Source organism: Lepisosteus platostomus, chromosome 19, assembly GCF_059453375.1.
Source record: "Lepisosteus platostomus isolate fLepPlt1 chromosome 19, fLepPlt1.hap1, whole genome shotgun sequence".
NCBI lineage: Eukaryota > Metazoa > Chordata > Actinopteri > Semionotiformes > Lepisosteidae > Lepisosteus > Lepisosteus platostomus.
In genome coordinates this window covers 16,042,280-16,060,666 of record NC_142629.1, presented here as the reverse complement: position 1 = coordinate 16,060,666, position 18,387 = coordinate 16,042,280, and the positions used below count along the sequence as shown (strand labels likewise).

Here is an 18,387-nt window from a genome sequence, read left to right as displayed (position 1 = left end):
CTTATAGTGAAATGAAGTGCTGTCCCCTGAGAAATCTGTGGCATTCATCTCCCCAGCCCAAAGCCCTGATTGTGCGCCCCCACCCCCCAGCTGTATATAAAAGTTATGACAGGAGGAAGTTGTATATTTGGAAAACAGACAGCAGTGCCTGAAGTTCTCACACGCTCTCCAGCTTCAGTACTTCCCCATATCCCTGGGTCCTGGTCTGTAAAGAGGAATGATTTACAGCCTGAGGGGAGGAGAGGCCCTCAACATTACAACAGCAGGCACACCAGGCTGGCTCTGGTGTTTACTACCTGCATGTGTGCACACCACACAAATCATCCGTACCGTGTCTTACCCCCTGTCCATATCTCCGTGCTCGTTTCTGGGCCTGCTCTTATGCAGTACTCGATCTCACGCTCAAAATGTCCCTTCTTTAATCAGGTCAGTTTTGTGCGGTTGGATGCTTTTCAGTTTGTTTTCCCATTTAAAAGCGCAGATATGATAAATAGATAATGAATAAAAAGTGGAGTGTAACATTGCACTTTGAGATGATTGCATTTAAAGACTTTAAAGACTTCATATAAACATACTGATGATTGATTGACTGATTTGGTAGTATTGATTTGTTGGGTTTAATGAGGACAGCGTACTAAGGTTTGAGCCTTGTGACAATGGGTATTTATACCTGTATGTTTCGGCTGTGAATGACCGGGACTGCTGTTGACTACTGTAATAATCTGCAATTCCATGGAAAACCTGTGGAATGCTGTAGTCCATTGTCCTAGATTCCCTGGCAGAAATGATCATGAGCAGAAATTCACTTTTTCACTGACCTAAGACTAATGTGGGCTGGGCCCTTCCAGCATGTGTTTGTACATTTTCATTGACAGAAACATAGTGACAGCGCCAGGCATGTGTTTCTGCTTTCCTGTTAGGATTCTTCTGGGGAAGAAAGCAAACCGGGCTGCTGTGATTGGGCTGCTTGAGTGGATTCGGCATAGCGCACGGCTAAGCTACCGCAGGAGTGGTTGGTAGTGCTTCCTGCTGTTTCCTGCGTCCTGCCACTCAAGAGTTCTCAAGCTATTCATTTCTACCCCGGCACGCCTGTTTGACAGGACAAGTCCATGTAGTTTGGGAGTGGTGTGGATTCTCGGAGTGTCTGCAGAAAAAAGCCCGCCTGACCTTGAAAACATTTTTCTGGCAATGTTCGAGATTCCTTGGGGTCTCTCCTTGGCCCCCCCCTAATTCCTGCTTCGTCTGCTTATTTCTGCCTCTTTTTTTTCCATCAGGTTCCCTTTCATCTCTGGCCAGGTTCTGTGCTGGCCCGTTCTTCCCCTGCTCGTTTACCTTTCAGCATGTCCGTCTGCCCCTCATCATTAGGGCTGATATTCGTCTCTTTATAAAAGGTGATTCCTGCAGCTGGTCTGAATCACCGGCTAGCGCCTGGCAGTCCAAAAATAAACGACCTGCCAGCGTGCTGAAGTCGTACACATATACTACTCCTCGCATTGATATCAAGAATTGTAATGATTGTAATTTAGCAAAATGGCATAATGGCTAAATCAGGATGTGCCCCTTTCATCTCCAGTGCCTGTGTGCTGTGCGTGATAGACAGATCAACAAGCAGGTCTATTGCAGGTTTCAGATTTCACATAGCTTGTTGTAAAAAAAAAAACAAGAAAACATCTCGTCTGTTTTTTTTCTCTCTCACCCTGGTCTCAGGATGATTACCGAATTAATCTGCTCTGCAGCTTGCTCCTCACTAACTTTTGCTAACTACTCTGATTGCTTTTTTTTTTTTGCAAGGGGAGGGGTAGACACTGAGAGGATTTCTATTTAAGGGCCTTTCTTGCTGATGTGCTGTTGTTGTTGTTGTTGTTGTTGTTGTTGGGGTTTTTTGTTTTGGGGGGGTAGGGGATTTTTCCAAAGGATGACTCATTCTATGATTAATCCAGCTGTTAATTTAGAATCCCTAGAAACAACTGTTTCCTCCCCCCCCCCACCCCCCCAAATGAAGAACCCCTCCTGTGATCAGCAGAGGGAAACAGGCAGCTCCTTGAGCAACATAGCAAGGGTGTCAGACCTGATGTCAGTGGTTCTCCTCTGTCCAAAGCTTGTCATGTACTGTACATGCCACAGCTGAGTGAACCCAACTCCCCAACACAAAGAAACCTTGTGCCCCATCTGCTCTGATCTTGACTGACCCATTGTTTTACAGCCTGTGCTACTACTACTACTACTACTACTACTACTACTACAGTGGAGGTTGTCTGGATGAAACAAGTGTGCTGCAGTTTTCTTATTGGATTTGAGACTAAGCAATCCCAAATCTTCTTCGCCCTTATCCTGTAGGAGTGCGTGTGCTTTCGAAAGCAACACGTCCTCTAAAACACAGAAGCGACCAGCCAATTTGTAGGACCTGCCACAGCTTTCTGCCTCTCTGCAAAATCTCTTCAGACAAACTTCCTCCCTGGCGGTGTCTCTGGGTTGGAGTGACTCCGGCACGAATCTCAGCTAATCTGACAGTGTCCTTCACATCCCTGTATCAGTGAGCATGTATGTGTGGAATGCTGGGGTCTGATTACTGTGTTGAATCCGGTCCCTCCCAGATTTTGCAGTTGCCTTTTAACATCTTGCAATTAAGTGTTTCCCCCGTTTTCTTTCTGATAACTCTGTCCGAGTTAAGCAGTCAATGAAAAATACCTACGTATACTAGTGAGAATGAAGCAGAGACATGAGAATGTGAGGTGCTTCTATACACAGTGAGTTGCAGGTGTTTGGGAGCAGGCTGTTGAAGCTATGTCTCTGTAATCTTTCCAGAAACTGCCTAATGAGATTCGTAGATCAGTGTGCTGCAGAGATAGCAAGAAAGCCAGGTACTGTATCCCGATGCTGGTAGCTGGAGGATCAGAAAATTAGTGGAGCGTCTTTGCACTAAGCGTTGTGGGTGTCTGGGACAAGTCCCTTTCTTTTATACTTCCTGAAGTTCTCGTATTAACTGGGTGATGTTCGGCTCCCTCCCTAGCTCCTGTGCAGCAGATCCCTGTCCTTTCTTGCACTGCGGCAATAATCTATAAAAATCCGCGGCACCTTAAAAGGAAAAGCTCCGTGTCTTTCAATCTCTGCATGGTATGTGGATCTGCTGCTGATGTGGCCTCAGGGAGAAAATAAGGGATTGTGCACTTATGCTTTTAATAGTTTTCCGCCAAGAAGCCGTGCTACTGAAAAACTGGTTCATCATACTTTTTTTCCCCCCTAACTGTGAAAGAGGTCATCCAATTGCAGAAGTGCACTTTTATTCTTTAATGCACCGTCAGTCATTAGACTAGCAATTCCCATGTCATGATTAGGACGGTGAGCAATACGCCGTGCAGAAGAAACGTCCTCGTGAAGGCAGCCGCTCGGAACCGGCACGATCCTGTGGGAGACGTGCGTGTGTTTCATATATGTCCGTGTGTGCATGTATGATATACCCTGCCTGCGGGAGAGATCCCTGGAAAGTTTCCAGCATCTCGACTGAGAGAGAAAGAGAGAGAGAGTGGGAAGGGAGGTGTTCTGTAGATCCCTGTGGAAATGACTTACATGGGAACGCAGCACATCTAAACCAAGTGTGGTTTCTCGTCATCAAGGAGTGAGTTTAAGGGGGTAAGGGGGGTGGGGGGCTGTAGATTAGTGTTGCAGGGCTGAACTGAGATGCCCCATCTCTCCTGCAGAACAAATTTACAGGGCCTGCAAAGGGACTTTGCAAATTACATGATGGGAAACACTAAGATTAACTGCTTGGCTACTTGATTTTATTTTAACCCTTCCCTACCTCTGCATTGGCTCTGGGAGCAAGTTACACTAGAATCTGAGCCTAGCTTGGGTGGAACGATCTTTGTATCACAGTGAAGTTATGGGAGCTGCAGACTGCACAAGACTTAACGACATAAATTAGATCCCCATTTTGTTGATGACTGGGTATGCTGTCTCAAAACCTTCTCTTTTGATGGACTGACCCAAAACTAAGCTGAATTTGTCGGAGTTTGTTAAACAAAAGTTGTTGCCTGTGAAGTTCTGTTTATGTGCTTGCAAATGATTATGAATATAGATGAGAGAGGCTCATCTTGTCTGCAAACTAGCAAATAGTTAATGTTCTCATGTAATAACTTTACCTACAATGACTTTATAAAATGATAGGCATATACCTGGTTGTGTTTTAACTTCTATCATGAGTTTCAGATGTGACCTAAATACTAATGCTTATTAAGCCTAAACCTAAACCTGGTGTTCACTTGTACTCTAATGTGCACAGGTTCCTAGAGGAGGTTGTGTGCTGACAGTGACACTACCTGAGGAAAATGGGATTGCTAAGTGCTTCTGTGTGCTGGATCAGGCAACCCCAGTCCTGGTCCAGGTGGGCTGGTCTATACAGGATTTCAGTCCAGCTCATTATTGGCTGAAATGACAAATTGGTCTAATTGATAACCGGACCAGTCCAATTCTTTCAGCTCTTCAGGTGTTGATGCTTTAAGGAGAACTATAAAGCCCTGGGACCACAATTGAAGACTCCTGAGCTAAATAACCATTTTAAAGTTAAAAGAAAGTGCTTTTGAATGAAAGCAGGCTTGTTTGCCTGCAGTGGACACACATCTCTGTCTGGGGAAAAAATCAGTTGTGTGCTTTCTGGCCCATCTAGAAACCTATGCTTCAGGTTTGTTTATTTTGTTCCTTTTATTTATTTTTCTTTGTGCATTCCCAGGATCTGGAGGTCTCATCTTTGGTCATCTTGAGTGGATACTTATCAGAACGGGTGCTGTGTAACTACACATGCCTCACTGCGCTGGACAGAATAGGGTTAAACCTGAAAGTAGTTAAGGTGTGAAATGGGACTGTGCACCTTCTCTGTGTGAAGCATTTATTCATGGAGTCACGTCTCACACAAGCCAGCCTTCCAGAACTCACTCATCATGCCCCTTTCTCAACTGACTGAGGCCCCATATGAAAATATTGTCCGTTTTCAAATCTTAGGTAATTCCATGCTAAGTTTACAGCTGTTTTTTTTTCCCTTTAATAAGAAAGCGGTACAGTTTCAGAGTCCTTAGAGGTAGTTTAAGTAATTAGATTGTTAAGCATTAGAGTTTATTTTTCTTGGAAAAAAACTTTTTCAAGATTATTTCCTTTGATACTGTATTCCTTAATGCTATATAGAACATCATAAATCTTGGTGCTTTTTTTGTTTTCAGTCATTGAGAATGTGAAGTATATTTTGCTTGAATAGTACTGACAAAAGCCCATTTTATGTCTCTAATTTAATATCACACCTCACTTACATTCATTGATTTGCTCCAGCTCATACTTAGTACAGTTGTTTGACATTTGCAGCAGTAAGAGTCACTAACTATTTGAGTATGTTGTGTATTATTATGTTTCGCTTATATTACTGTGGTTTCATTTAGTGTTTGACTTTCCTCACCTGCTATCACTCTTGACATAAGGAAAAACAACTGTTTGTTTTCAGTTCCTGGATAAAATTTCACTTAAAATTTGAATGATCAGATTACAGTGCAACTGCATAGACATCAGCTCTTCATCATTGTACAATAAGAGAGCTGCACAGGTATCAGTCAAACAATATGATTACTTCTGTCCACCCCCAGCCCAGAAAATCAGGAACACACACAGGCTCACCTTCCCTGGGGTTATGCAGTCTATGGTGTGTGAAAACAAAATAAAGACTAGATAAGAAATCATGCAGATCTTTGAAGATGCATTTTTTGTTTTCTCCCAGTATAAGCTAAGTGTAGTTTTCTCTTGTTGTTACTTCTTTGGCCTTTACTTGATGTGAGTAAATAAGTGTTCTGGTTAGAAAAAGAGTTAATCAGTAACTCACTAGGATGGTGTGTGTGTGTGTGGGGGGTGTGCTTATAGGCCCGATTCTTATCTCCCAAGAGCTACAGCTGCAGAAGCTATTTAAGTCAATATGTTGTGTGAAGAGACTTTTTCAGCACTTAACATATGTGATCTCTTTCTGATTGAATGTGCAGTTCTGGCTTTACAGATCCACAGTGACAGCTCTTATGAAACAAGATGCACAGTTCATAGGATGATGTGTTCATGCAATAAATTGCACAAGAAAGCCGTCTGCCCCTCCACAGCTTATAAGGCAAGATAACTTGTAAATGCAACACTGTGCTCCCATTGTCTAGCATCCTGAGAAGCCTACAACCAGGAAGAACCGAGACAGTTAGAATCTGCTAGTATACAGTTTGTTAGCTAGACGCAAATCTGCTGCCAGCTGAAAAACGTGAACTGCCGAGTTGAAACTCTTGTGCTCACTGAGCAGCAGTAGCACTTATTTTCCTCCTCCTCCGTGCAGAGAGTTTTCTGATTCCGAGGGCATGATCATGATGTGATCGGGTGTCTGTGAGTGTTCTCTAAGGCTGTTCTGTGACTGTCTGCTTTCTGACTGGGACTTGCTGCAGCACTTTGCTAGCAAAGCTCTGGCCCTGAACCTCACTGAAGCTGCAGCCACATGACTGTGGGCTGTCACACGACAAGAGTGTCACAGAATACTCCAGTCAGTGGCAGGTGATACAGAATTCGCTCTTAGGGTGCGGGTTGTGACTGGTGATTTGCTAATGAGCTACAGATCTGAGAGAATATGTCTCTGTCTACCATCGTCCCTCATCACGCCTTGCTAGTCTTGTCTCGTTTGCCAGCTCCCTCTGACTCAAACCAAGGGCTAGGATTTCTGAACTGGCAAAACAGAGGATGACCTAAAGCAGAATAAGAACGGCCATCATTGTCAGGCCTTATGTGAAGTGGCTGTTTTTTACTAATTGCTTACTGAGGGGTATATGCAAGACTGTGGAGTATATGCTCGTGCTGAAATGCACTCATGCAATATTAAAGCATGTTCAAGGGAAACAGTTTAGATGCGCTGTACGACGAATAAGTTCCCGCGCTGAAGCCGTTTTTAAGTGGAAACCGCAGGGAACTGGCGCGAGATGCTTTCCTCCTACAATAACTGTCCTTTTTAAAACTAGAAAATGTTTTGTTACAAAGGTAAACGAGAGTGTATGTTTTTCCTTAGGGCATAAAAGGGTAAAAAAAAAATAATAATCTTTGAGTCTGTGGAGAAATGTGGGTCTAATCCTCGCCACAGGTGAAACCACAGATGTGTGTCCTCACAAACCTGCAGGACTTGTGGGCGTTCCTCCAATGTCAGTCTCTTGCATACTTTAAAGGCAGCCCTCCTTACACTGTACAAGCTTGTGAGCTGATCTGACAGATCCAGTTTTTCGGAAAAGGAGATTAAGTATGATTTTGAACGTCATTTTGTTCTCTGTGCAACTCCATCTGTGGCCTGTTTCAGAAAAATATAACCATTGCGAATGTCCGTTGCGAGTACTGCATTAAGCCAATAAAAATAAAATAAAGGAATGAATTAAAAATTACACAGTATATTACACAGTAGAAGTTAGTGGCAGGAAAGGTTTTGTTTGAGACTGGCACAATGCCCTTTTTAACTGCCTAACCGGAAGGCTTTAATTTATGTGCCTCTGCATTATTATAAAGGTCATTTAAGTTACAGAGGGGAGTTCAGAATCAAAATAAAAAAAACTGAATACAGCTACAATTGTTTTGTCTCGTATTGAAATTAAGAAACCACAATGGCTCTAAATGCTAAGACACAAAAATGAGCTCTCATTGTTGTGTGGATCCTGTGCTCCTGCTGCCCCATCTAGTGGACAACTGGAGTCATTGCACCTCTGGTTCTTCATTGTGCTCAAGTGTGTTCAGGAGCGCTGCTTACTGTGAAGCAAGAGGGACGGTCATTACTAACCCTTGCAGTTCGTTCACTTTAGGGCTTGGAGGACAGTGTATCAATACACGTCAGTAAGGATCTTGATCCTTATTGAAATGTAATTCTTGTATTTATTTAAGTGTGCTTTGAGGTTTAGGGGGCTACAAAATGGGGCATTAGATTAAATTGCCATTATGTTTGCAGTGGTATTTTGAGAGATTTATTCTGCCTCTAAAATATTCATCACCCTTCCTCTTTCCCTCACACTTTAGCCCGTCTCATTGCCAGTTTTTAAATAGATATCCTGCTGAAGAAACCATGTGCTGATAAAAACAGGAAATGCTGTTATTTTGTATTAGGGTGTGAATTGTTAAAAAAGACACACCAGCTCAGGCCACACTGATAAAATAGTTATTTATTCCTTTTCTTCAAGAAGAAGAATATTGTTCTGTTGCTTTTTTCCATAATACAGTAGTTCTGATGCTGGACTTGGAGAACTAAAGCCTCTTTCTCTGCCTGTTTTTCAGGACTCTCATTCCACTCCTCGACCCAGACTCTGGCCTGCTGGTGTTGTCAGCAAAGGTGCGTGAGTCTCTTCCTAAGCTCGCTGCTTTCTACAGTCTCGAAATTCACTCTCCTCAGGCACTGTCTGAGCGGTTCAGGCCCGAACGAGAGTGTTCGCTTCTCCTGGTTTGTACGTGGGGGTCAACCCTTGCTGTCATTTTGCTGAACGATTTTACATGTTCTCACCCTGTCACTCAATCACTCTCTGGTTGTTTTTTGTTTGGACATCGCTCTGCAAACAACCTCAAATCAGAATTTCACAGAGAAATTACATCGAATTGCCACCACCAATGGGGTGACAACGAATTAGCTTATTTTATGGCTCACAAGCCTTTACTGTACATTGGAGCAGTTCCCTCCTTCCTGTGACCTACAGAACTACACTGCAACCATTTAATTTATGGCCTCCATTTAGTTTAGCGTCTAAGACCACAGTTTCCCAGGTTTTGGGTGGAACATCTCACCTTCACAGTACTCTAGGGTGTTAAGGTGAGTTTATGGTCATTGTGTTCTGCCTCCTTGCGAAAACAGGCAGTTTCTACTGTGCTGTTTATTCACTATCATGTTATAGGCCAGGGTGGTCCTGGAAAGTCATGATCCAGCAGGATTGATGGGTCCCTCTCCAAATAGAGTGCCTCGTACGAATTCCCTTTCCCCTCTTAAGCAGGTGATGTGCTCAATGAAGTAGCTTGCAGATCTTTTGATATGCACATCCTAACACCCTGTGGCACTCAACGTCCTCTTCTTGATGGTAACCAAGAAGACGGTTTTGTGTCTCTGCACAATCAGGGCTGGCCACCCTTATTATGGGCAGCTCAGAGAGCACCCACGGGAGATTATCAGGCGGCTCAGTGCTTCTCCTGGGATCTTGGATCCGGGAATTTGAAACGGCCAGGGCGGTCGAAGTCGAACACATCCTGCTCAGATGTTTCTCGGGCCCCGGTTGGTCCAGCGATGATTCAGTGTGTTTTGAAGCCGTCGCATGATTCAGCTGCTCCACTGTGGTCAGGTAGTTTGTTCCAAGTGCCCACGATTGATGCTGGAGAAGGTCACTGCTATGACAACATCATCTGGAAGACCTCCAGCAGTGACACAACAGCCCCCCGCCCAAACTCTCCAGGAGCCTGCTTCTCCCAAGCTTTACTACCGAGAGAAGTCGGTTTGGAATAAACTGATTGGTTTGCGAAATGTAGCTAATCTGGATTTTCCCACGGTTCCCAGATTTATGTTAAGTTTTTCAGTTGCCTCCCTTTGCCACGGACTTAGCGATCGATGCTACATGCGACAGGTTTGGTGTTCGCACTAGTGTGGTGGACAAATTGCTCAGCTGTTGCTCATAAAGCCTTTGCCAGCTCTGGAAAAACAAGCCAGTGTCTGCACTGATGCATCTACTGTGTATGGCGTGATCTCATCCAGATCCCCCCACTGACTGATCAGAGATGCTCCTTGCCTCCTGTTATTAACATTCTGTGACACAGGGCAGATCTCATCCATTTCAAATGCCCCTCTGCAGTGTTTACGATACTATTTCTTACTTTATTACACTTCACTTTGCCAGCAGTTTGAGATCCCAGATCAACGCTTGCTTTAATTGTCTGCCAAATAAATTCTGTCTCTCATGAGGAAAAGTCTTTTCTGTACTGAATTAGAAGTTACTCAGATTTAATAAGAAAAAGACTTGCTTACATGCCCTGAACACTTTGGATCTGATTTTCCATTCATTATGCAAAGGGCTGTTTGCCCAAGAATAAAAATGAGAACCATAGTATGTTAATTAGGAGAAACAAACACAGCGCTTGTTTAGTGGTTAAATACAGAATAGTCATTAGTACTGACCTGTTGTCATAATATTGTTGCCTAATGCTTAAAGAAAGTGTGGTGTGAAAATGTGGTTATGCTTTTTTGTTGTGGTATTCATGTTTAGTAGTCCGAAAAGAATGACAAATGATGTCTAATGAGACCATGCTAACAGCAAAAAGGATAAGGCCTTTGTTAAATCTTAACATCATTTATGATGGCATTAAATCAATCTTGTGGATCGTGTTAACAAAAAAAACCCAATATGTTAAAAACTGTTAACAGAAAAATAGTTAAAACTGGTAACAAAAAACATATATTCAACAGTCATCCCAAAATAACACAAATCGATATGTAAACCAACAAAGCTGTACAAAAACGTTTCATACATTATGTCAGCTTTTCATACTGTAATTATTTTCAAGCAGAGTGCAAAAATGATGAACTTGGTTCATGGTTCATGAACTTGGTTCATGGCTTGGTTGCTGACTGGGGGTCCCAGAGGAAGTGAGACACACCAGGGATGGTCAGAGCTAAATGTCCTGCAGCTTGTTTGTTTGGCTTTAATTGAATTAAATTGGCGACATCCTGTATCTTAAACGGTGTCTCATGGCTGGCATGTGCAAGAGGATGTTTTTCTGTACTTGGAGCTGATGAGGGCTCTGATGTGGCTCTTCCCCAGGGTGACAGTGTTATCCACTGCTTCGAGGTGACCACTGCCCAGCCCTTCCTCGCTCAAGGTGAGCCTCCAGTGGATTCATTAACCATGTGCCTAGTAAAGCAATCCGACTGTTTCTCAGCTTTTTTCCTTCCTCCCAATATCTTTGAGCTTCTTAGCCTTTTAACAGTAAAATTTACATCTTGCTCACACTGTCTCTTTCTCGGTGCCTCAGCTTGGCCTCTCAGTCTCTCAGCTCTCTCTCTCACTCAGTCCCTCAAACCTGCATCTCTCAGTCTCTCAGCTCTGCCTCTCTCAGTCCCTCAACTCTGCCTCTCTCAGTCCATCAGCTCTGTTTTAACAATTTAATTGTTTTAATCCTAATGTCCTAGGATTAAAGGGATGACAGTAAGCCTCAATGCCCACTCCTCTCTCTCCTTTCACAGTGAGCCAGTGCCTGACTGAAGCCCCCACAAAGGGAATCGCCATGGTACCCAAGCTGGCTCTTGATGTCATTTCCTGTGAGGTGCTGCGAGTCTTACAGCTGACTGACAGCTTCATCGTGCCTGTGAGCTACCATGTCCCCCGCAAGGTGAGCACAGTAGCTCCTCTTGCTCCCAGACGGGAAAATCTGGTGGAGCTGGTGGAATAGTTTCCATAGGTCCCACTATCACCCCGTGTACTCCTCAAACCCTGAGGAGAGCTGACAAGGGCAACCCAAGCAAAAACTTCAAACCCGATAAGGCAACCAGGACATTACGTGCAAGTGTCAGAACATAGGAAGCACGCGAGGAGATCAAGAAAATGCTCATTTATTTCTGTTCTTAAGAAACTTAATTTTTTTATTCTCCTGTTTGAGAGACGGCCATTGGAAACATCGGGTTCATCCATTTGCTTGTACTTTATTAATCCAGGAATTTCATCAGCTCGTTTTGCAAAGGATGCTAGGACACCAGCTTCCACTCTGTGGCTTGGCAGCGTCTTCCAGACACCCACAGCCCTGCCGGGCTGAGAAGGGCCTCCCGTTCTCAGACAGAACTCTCCTTAATTTCCATCTGTGTTCCTTGGCCGACCTCCCTTTGCACACAAAGACATAGAACAAATTACCTTGGTCTGCTTGGTAGATCATTAGAGCTGATTAGATTTGAGTTAAAAGGCTGTTTTTCTGTGGCTTTTGCTTTTATTTGAAAATCGAGGAGAACTGCACAACTTTCCGTTCCTATTTTCTCAAAGGATGTTTATCTACAGAATAGATTGTTAATCGTTTTCCCACTGTGGGAATAAAACAGCAGTGTGGTTATTGTCTGCTGACGGGTACTGTATAAATAACACCTACACAGAGCAACATGCAGTCTAGAGTTAACCCAGAGACGTTCTGTGTGCTTGCTGTCTTTTGTAGTATAGCCTTTGACATAGATCTGTAGGAAACACTGTCATTCCTGCGAAAGAGAGTGAGAAGGAGCCCCCAGTAACATGCCTTGTGTGTATTTCAGTCTGGACAGGACTTCCATGAAGATCTGTACCCCGACACTCTGGGACAGACCCCTGCCATGACAGCGCAGGGGTGGTGGACTGGAGAGAACAAACAGGTACTCAGACCTTCAGCTCACCCACAGGTTCCTCAGCAAACCTCGGTTGTAATTGTTCAGCTGACACTGATCTTCACTCACCTGCTCTCTAAATACAAGACGGCGTTAGAGAACACGAGTGAAAGAGGACATGCAAGCCCAGCACCAAACCTACATGTGGTTTGAAAAGGAAGATGTGTTATTTCCTTACTTTGTTGTAAACCCAGACCAGTGTGACCTGTCTTGCATATGACTGACACCTCAAGGAGAGATTCAGGATCTCCAGCCCCTATCCAGAAGGTTTTGTAGATCACTGTTGAATAAATCGCCATACAGTATATAGATAGATAGATATGTTAATCCATATACCAGGATGACAGATTTACGTTATCATTTTATTCAAAGGAATCTGGTGTTTAAATAGAGGTAACTGATCAGAAGGACTTTTTCTATGATGTTTATGTCACTGTGCTCCCGCAGAACAAACCAGCTAGATGTGGGGCTTCAAGACACTCTTGTGGAGCGATGAAAGCATGATAGGCAAGCTTGGGTCTTCTATTGCAGTGCAGGACTTTGATGTGATCCTTAGCACCACTAAAGAAGACAGTACAGTAGAAGTTAGGTAATTAAAGCATTGGTTGGATTTCATTCTTATAGTGGGGCAGCAGCAGTCGAGATGGCATATTACTCAGTGAAAGGGCCAGCAGTAATCATCCTCTTAGTACAACCCCTGCACTCTCCTGCTCTATCCCTTCCCCGCCTGCAGGTGGCGAAGGTGAGCCTCCACCCGGCCAAGCGCCCGCTCAAGAGAAGCGCGATTCCCAGCTCAGAGGGCACTGCCAAGTCAGGGCCCGCCAGTCAGCCCGCGAAGAAGGACCTGCCCATAGCAAAGAGCCAAGAGGTGGGAAACCTTTATTTTTTCAATCAAAAAAGCAAAATAAAGTATAGGGTGATTTCCTGTTTCAAACACGAGAGTACAGAATGACAGCTGGGTTTCCTTCTGTTTAGAAGTTACATTTCAAGATTTCAGAAGCCCGTTTGAAAATCAATGTGGCTAGAATCTTATTTATCAAGCTGTTGGCAGGACTTGTTTGTTGTTTTAGGTCTGCAATTCAAAAGAAACATTGAAAGAGCTGGAGGTCTCTATGAGCTCGATCTGTGGCGTTGTAGGACCGCCGTCTCTGTGGCGGAGATGTGCTGGGTGTGACAGGACCAGTGTATGGGTGTGTGCCGTGTGCCGACCAGTGCGTGCTGACCCTGTTCTCTGTCTCAGGAGGATGCGGCTGGCCTCTCTTCGTCTAGCAGCTCCCTGACCAGTCCCAGCAGCCCCGGCAGCGTGGGCCAGTCTCCCTCGACCACCAGCCTGTCCAGTGGCTTCGTCAACAGCCCCAGCCAGCGCTCACTGCAGAGCATTCTGGGTACGCCTTCACCTGTGTTAGCCTGACTCTGCAAGACATTCTTGTTAAACTGGTGATCGTTTATTTGCCTGGAGCTTTTTTCCCCGAGCGACTTTCATTCATGCCCAATTGAACCGCAGGATGTTCTCGAGAGAGCAATTTGAGTGAAGCCCCATGGTCAACAGTACAAGAGCTGTGCCCCAGCTGGGATTTGAGCCCACAACCTTCCTGTAATAATTCCACTAACCCACATGGCTGCCCTTTACATTGCAGTTACAGACAGTTTGTCTCTTAGGATCTTAGAGTGTTAGTCAATCTGCACAGAAATAATGCTCTGGATAATCCCTTGCTGGATTATGGAGGCCTTGTCCTTTAATCTCCTCAAATGCACTGGGAATGAGAATGTGTCCTCCCAGTCCTCTTTATCCATACAGGGTGCCTTCCTGAGCTCTCTGTGGATAATGAAATGTACTATACTGTATATAAATATAAATATACTGAGAAAAAGCTGTCCTGTACCAAACATGCCATGAGCCTACCTAATACAGCGTGCGCGTCCATGTAAATATGCCAAATAACAAAAGAACGTGACAGAACCAGTACAGTACTGCGCAGTTTTCCACTATGAAAAGGAGTTTTGTCAAATTGAATGTAAGACTCCTGTCCTCACGGTTATGGGGAGGTGAAACAGGGGAGATGCGATGGGTAACACACAAGAAACGCGTGCGCGGGAAGCCTCTGGGACGTTGGGAATGTTCTAGAAACCTCGAGAGCGGCTCTCAGGAGCGTTCCCACAGCGAGTCCCTGTTTGCTCCCCCTCTCCTTGCCCCAGGCCCCAGCTCCAAGTTCCGGCACGCCCAGGGCACCGTGCTGCACCGCGACACCCACGTCACCAACCTCAAGGGCCTGAGCCTCACCACGCCGGGGGAGTGCGACGGCTTCTGCGCCAACCGGGAGCGCGTGGCGGTGCCGCTGGCCATCGCCGGGGGGCAGATCGCTGTGTTCGAGGTACCCCCACCGCCGGTGCGAGGGGCGGCAGAAGGCGCCGTGTGTCTAACAGACCCTCGCCAGCAAGCGGCTCAGCTTCAGGGAGCACCTGCTTTCAAAGAGCTCGTTGAGAAACGAACCTTGGGTGGAAAGGTCGATATTTAATGAGGAATTATTTGAAAGAGCAGTGATAATTCGTACCCGTGATAGTGTTTCCGGCTGGAGGAGGGGGAGGAAGAAAACGAATTTGCTAGGACATGGAAGCCGTTCAATGCTGTCAAAGCCTGGTGCCCGTCTTCTCTATTTCAGCGGGTTTCTGTGTATTCTGAGTTCTAAGGGGACAGACTGCTGGCAGACAGTCGTGAAAGTGCACCAGTTTTTTTAAGTCAAATGAACTCATTAACTGGAGTTCGTGAGTCTGCCAAGACTCTGTAGCGAGTCTGGGAGGGAGGTTGTTTGGCTTTGGCCCCCAGGTAGAAACCCAGTCCTGTCTTGACCCTCCGCACAGCTGTCGCAGCCCGGACGCCTGCCCGACACCTCCTTTCCCACCATCCAGAACACTTCAGCGGTGGCCGACCTCTGCTGGGACCCCTTCAACGCCTGCAGGCTGGCCGTGGGTAAGGCTCTGCCTCTCTCCCGCTCCTGGGACTGGCCCGACCTCAGCTGTCCACTCCTAAGCATTGGCAGAGTGTGCCACATTCGTAGTCCTGCGTTTTACCAGGTCAGTCAGTTGGGAACAAATTCTCATCTGCGGTGATGATCTGGAGACCCACTCATACTCAGACATTTCCTGGAGCTACCTGAGTGAAGTACCTTTGCTCAGGAATACAACAGCTGTGTCCCTCCTGGGATTTGAACCCACAACCCTCCGATCCAGAGCCCTAAGCACTGCTCCACACTGCTGCTATTATATGTTTTTATATAATTGTGCAGTTTCCATATAATCATACTTTACCTGCTCACAAAACTAGCTTCCTTTTTTACAGGTGTTTTGCTACCTCAAACTACAGGAGCAACTCACCCAGTCAAATGCAAGGGTGAAGATTGTTCAACGTACTCAGCACATTTAGGGATAAAATATTTTAGATGTTTTCCTTGGGTTTTCCACAATCCAGCTTTAACATCAGAACCGGTGCTGACCAAATATCAAAACACTATTTAGACAATCTGGGAGCGTTTGTATTTTCTCTGCCGCCATGTTTTCTCGGACTCAGTGACCTGTGACTGTATCTCTTTCTCTGGCAGCGGGTGAAGACGCCAAGATCCGGGTGTGGCTGGTGCCCAAGGGGGGTCTGACGGAGACCCTGACAGAGCCGGAGCGTATTCTCCAGGGTAGGGCACGGGTAGCTCGACGTCTTTATTGGGGGGAAATCCCAAACCATCAAAGTCCGCCTCAGCATCAAAGCGAATGGACGAAAATAGTAGCATACACATCGTTTGGAGTGAGATCTTTCGTATCGTGTGAAAGGATTATCTGTTTTGGATTGGCAGAGGATAAATTGGAAGTTTCATGAGCCTACAAGATGAGATAATATAACCTGCCTTCTTCTCTAGAGAATAACACCTGCTGGGCACTTCTTTCCCTCTGTGAAATACCGATTCTCAAAACAACTTGTTAATCAAAGAGAGAAACAGGCTATTTCCAGAAATCTACGAGTGATACCATTCTATAATTTTCTGCTGCGGTAAAAAAAAAAAACAGTAAATGATTTTCCTGAAGGCTAATGTTCTCTTATTAACGTTTTCAGTTTTGCTTGTTTTTTTTTTCTGTTTTATCTCTTAAAAATTAGGGATTTTGTGATTCTCAGGGTCAACAGCTGGGGTAAAGGTTCATCATTATGGAATTGTAGCTCAATGATAATATTTGAGAGTTGTCCAGTTCACTCTAAACCATACACCTCTGATTTATTCTAAGCTCTGAACATAGGTCCAATCACACTTCATTGGAAAATTTCGATTTTCCCTTGTTGAGCTGAATAAAAAGCATATGATTGACTGTTTTGTTGTGAAAAGACCCAGAAGCAAGTATGGCCAAAAACTGGACAAAACCTGAAATTTTTCTCAGTGAATTGGTTGTTTGAGCTCTGAGCCCTGCTTGTGTGTGCTCCAGGTCACACAGAGAAGATCTACTCGCTGAAGTTCCACCCCCTGGCCTCTGGGATCCTGGCCTCCTCCTCCTACGACTTGACTGTGCGCCTGTGGAATCTGGACTCTGGCAAGGAGGTCAAGCTGCTGAGGGGACATCAGGACCAGGTACTGAGTCATGTGAACCAGCTGCCCGGTCGCCTCTGCATTCGCTAATTGAAGCAGAGCTTTGCCCCGTGCACGTCTCCTGATGCCTCTTTCAGAGTGCATGAAAATCTTTATTGAAAGGAACAAGGTAGATGTTAAAGCACCTCTTTGAAGATCTTAGAAGTTGTCGTCTGTCGTGTGGAGAAATAACACCTGATCCCTCGAGGTGCTCGAGATTCTGATGCTCGAGAAAAGCTACCTTCCTCTTGAGTGAAGGACTGTAGTTTGTTGTGTCACAGTAGTTTTGTGCTGTAGTTGGTGCAAGATAAATGCAAAATATACATGCAGGACATTATTTCCTGTCCTTAACACTCAAAACATTCAGTAGAAGCCTATTTAGCAGCAGCCATGTGGTTACAGACACAGGACAGAGTGTTTTTTCCTGCGTTAGAGAATGAGTGAATCTACCCTTTATATACTCTGCCCTCCCCGTCCTCTCTGTCTGCCAGAGCATGGTGCAATTAGCTGCTGCACGAACTGTATAATCTAAAACATACATTGTAAAAGAGTTTTATAAAGAACTTGCGATCAGGACGGGTCCCTTCAGGGACCAGGTAATAATTATTACAGAGGTGTTTGAGGAAAGTGGGTTTGAGATGTGTAACATCACATCCCCTTGTTCACTGAACATGACCTGAGAAATACTCCTGCAGCATTAAGAAGATTGCTCAAGCCCTGAAATATCACAATCAACATGATTATAGAACATTTATATCCAGACCATTGGATTACAAAAACCCACATCACAGACTGGAGTGCTTTCAGGCCCTGAACAGTTAACACACCCTGACTGAAGGCCTGTCCACTCTCAGAGATACGATGCAGAACCAGATCCTGATGAAATACAAGCTCAGATACCACGGCCTGGTCAGTGAAATAGGCCGACACAGGCAGACCTGGTTGTCCAGAGAGAACTGCATTCACTGCAAGACAGGGGAAGTTGAGGCAGAAATGCACTTCCTGTTGCACTGTCCAGAATATAACTGCACCAGTGACTCCTTTTACACCCAATTCTGTCTGAAATGCCTGACACACAGTAACTCTTATTAGGGCTGGACAAATATAAGCCATATGAATTACAGTGTAGTTGCCTGAGGGACACAGGTGGTTAAATCACACTGACCCCACAGCACAGAGCTGAGACTGAGAGAGGGACACAGCCTGAGGGACACAGGTGGACATATCACACACACCCCACCACACAGGAATTAGATTAATAAAAGGACACAGCCCGGGGGACACAGGTGGACATACAGTATCACACACCCTCCATCACACAGGAATGAGATTAAGAGAGGAGGGAGGGGAGGGTCTGTATTGTTTCTTTGGCAGTTCTGTGATGGATCTGTC

The 18,387-nt window shown here is 45.1% G+C and overlaps 1 protein-coding gene across 2 annotated transcripts in view; it reads left to right on the top strand.

Annotated features, from left to right (window-relative positions):
* The window catches only part of coro7 (coronin 7), a 190,661-nt gene that overhangs the window by 164,473 nt on the left and 7,801 nt on the right, over nucleotides 1-18,387 (top strand). The window contains exons 10-19 of one of the 2 annotated variants that reach the window (XM_088612435.1): nucleotides 8,302-8,356; nucleotides 10,818-10,875; nucleotides 11,240-11,385; nucleotides 12,287-12,382; nucleotides 13,128-13,262; nucleotides 13,635-13,779; nucleotides 14,591-14,766; nucleotides 15,254-15,362; nucleotides 15,991-16,077; nucleotides 16,856-16,998. In XM_088612435.1, the coding sequence (XP_088468561.1) occupies nucleotides 8,302-8,356; nucleotides 10,818-10,875; nucleotides 11,240-11,385; nucleotides 12,287-12,382; nucleotides 13,128-13,262; nucleotides 13,635-13,779; nucleotides 14,591-14,766; nucleotides 15,254-15,362; nucleotides 15,991-16,077; nucleotides 16,856-16,998 (1,150 nt within the window). The remainder of the gene's footprint in view (nucleotides 1-8,301; nucleotides 8,357-10,817; nucleotides 10,876-11,239; nucleotides 11,386-12,286; nucleotides 12,383-13,127; nucleotides 13,263-13,634; nucleotides 13,780-14,590; nucleotides 14,767-15,253; nucleotides 15,363-15,990; nucleotides 16,078-16,855; nucleotides 16,999-18,387) is intronic. The other variant, XM_088612434.1, reaches the window with a different exon arrangement.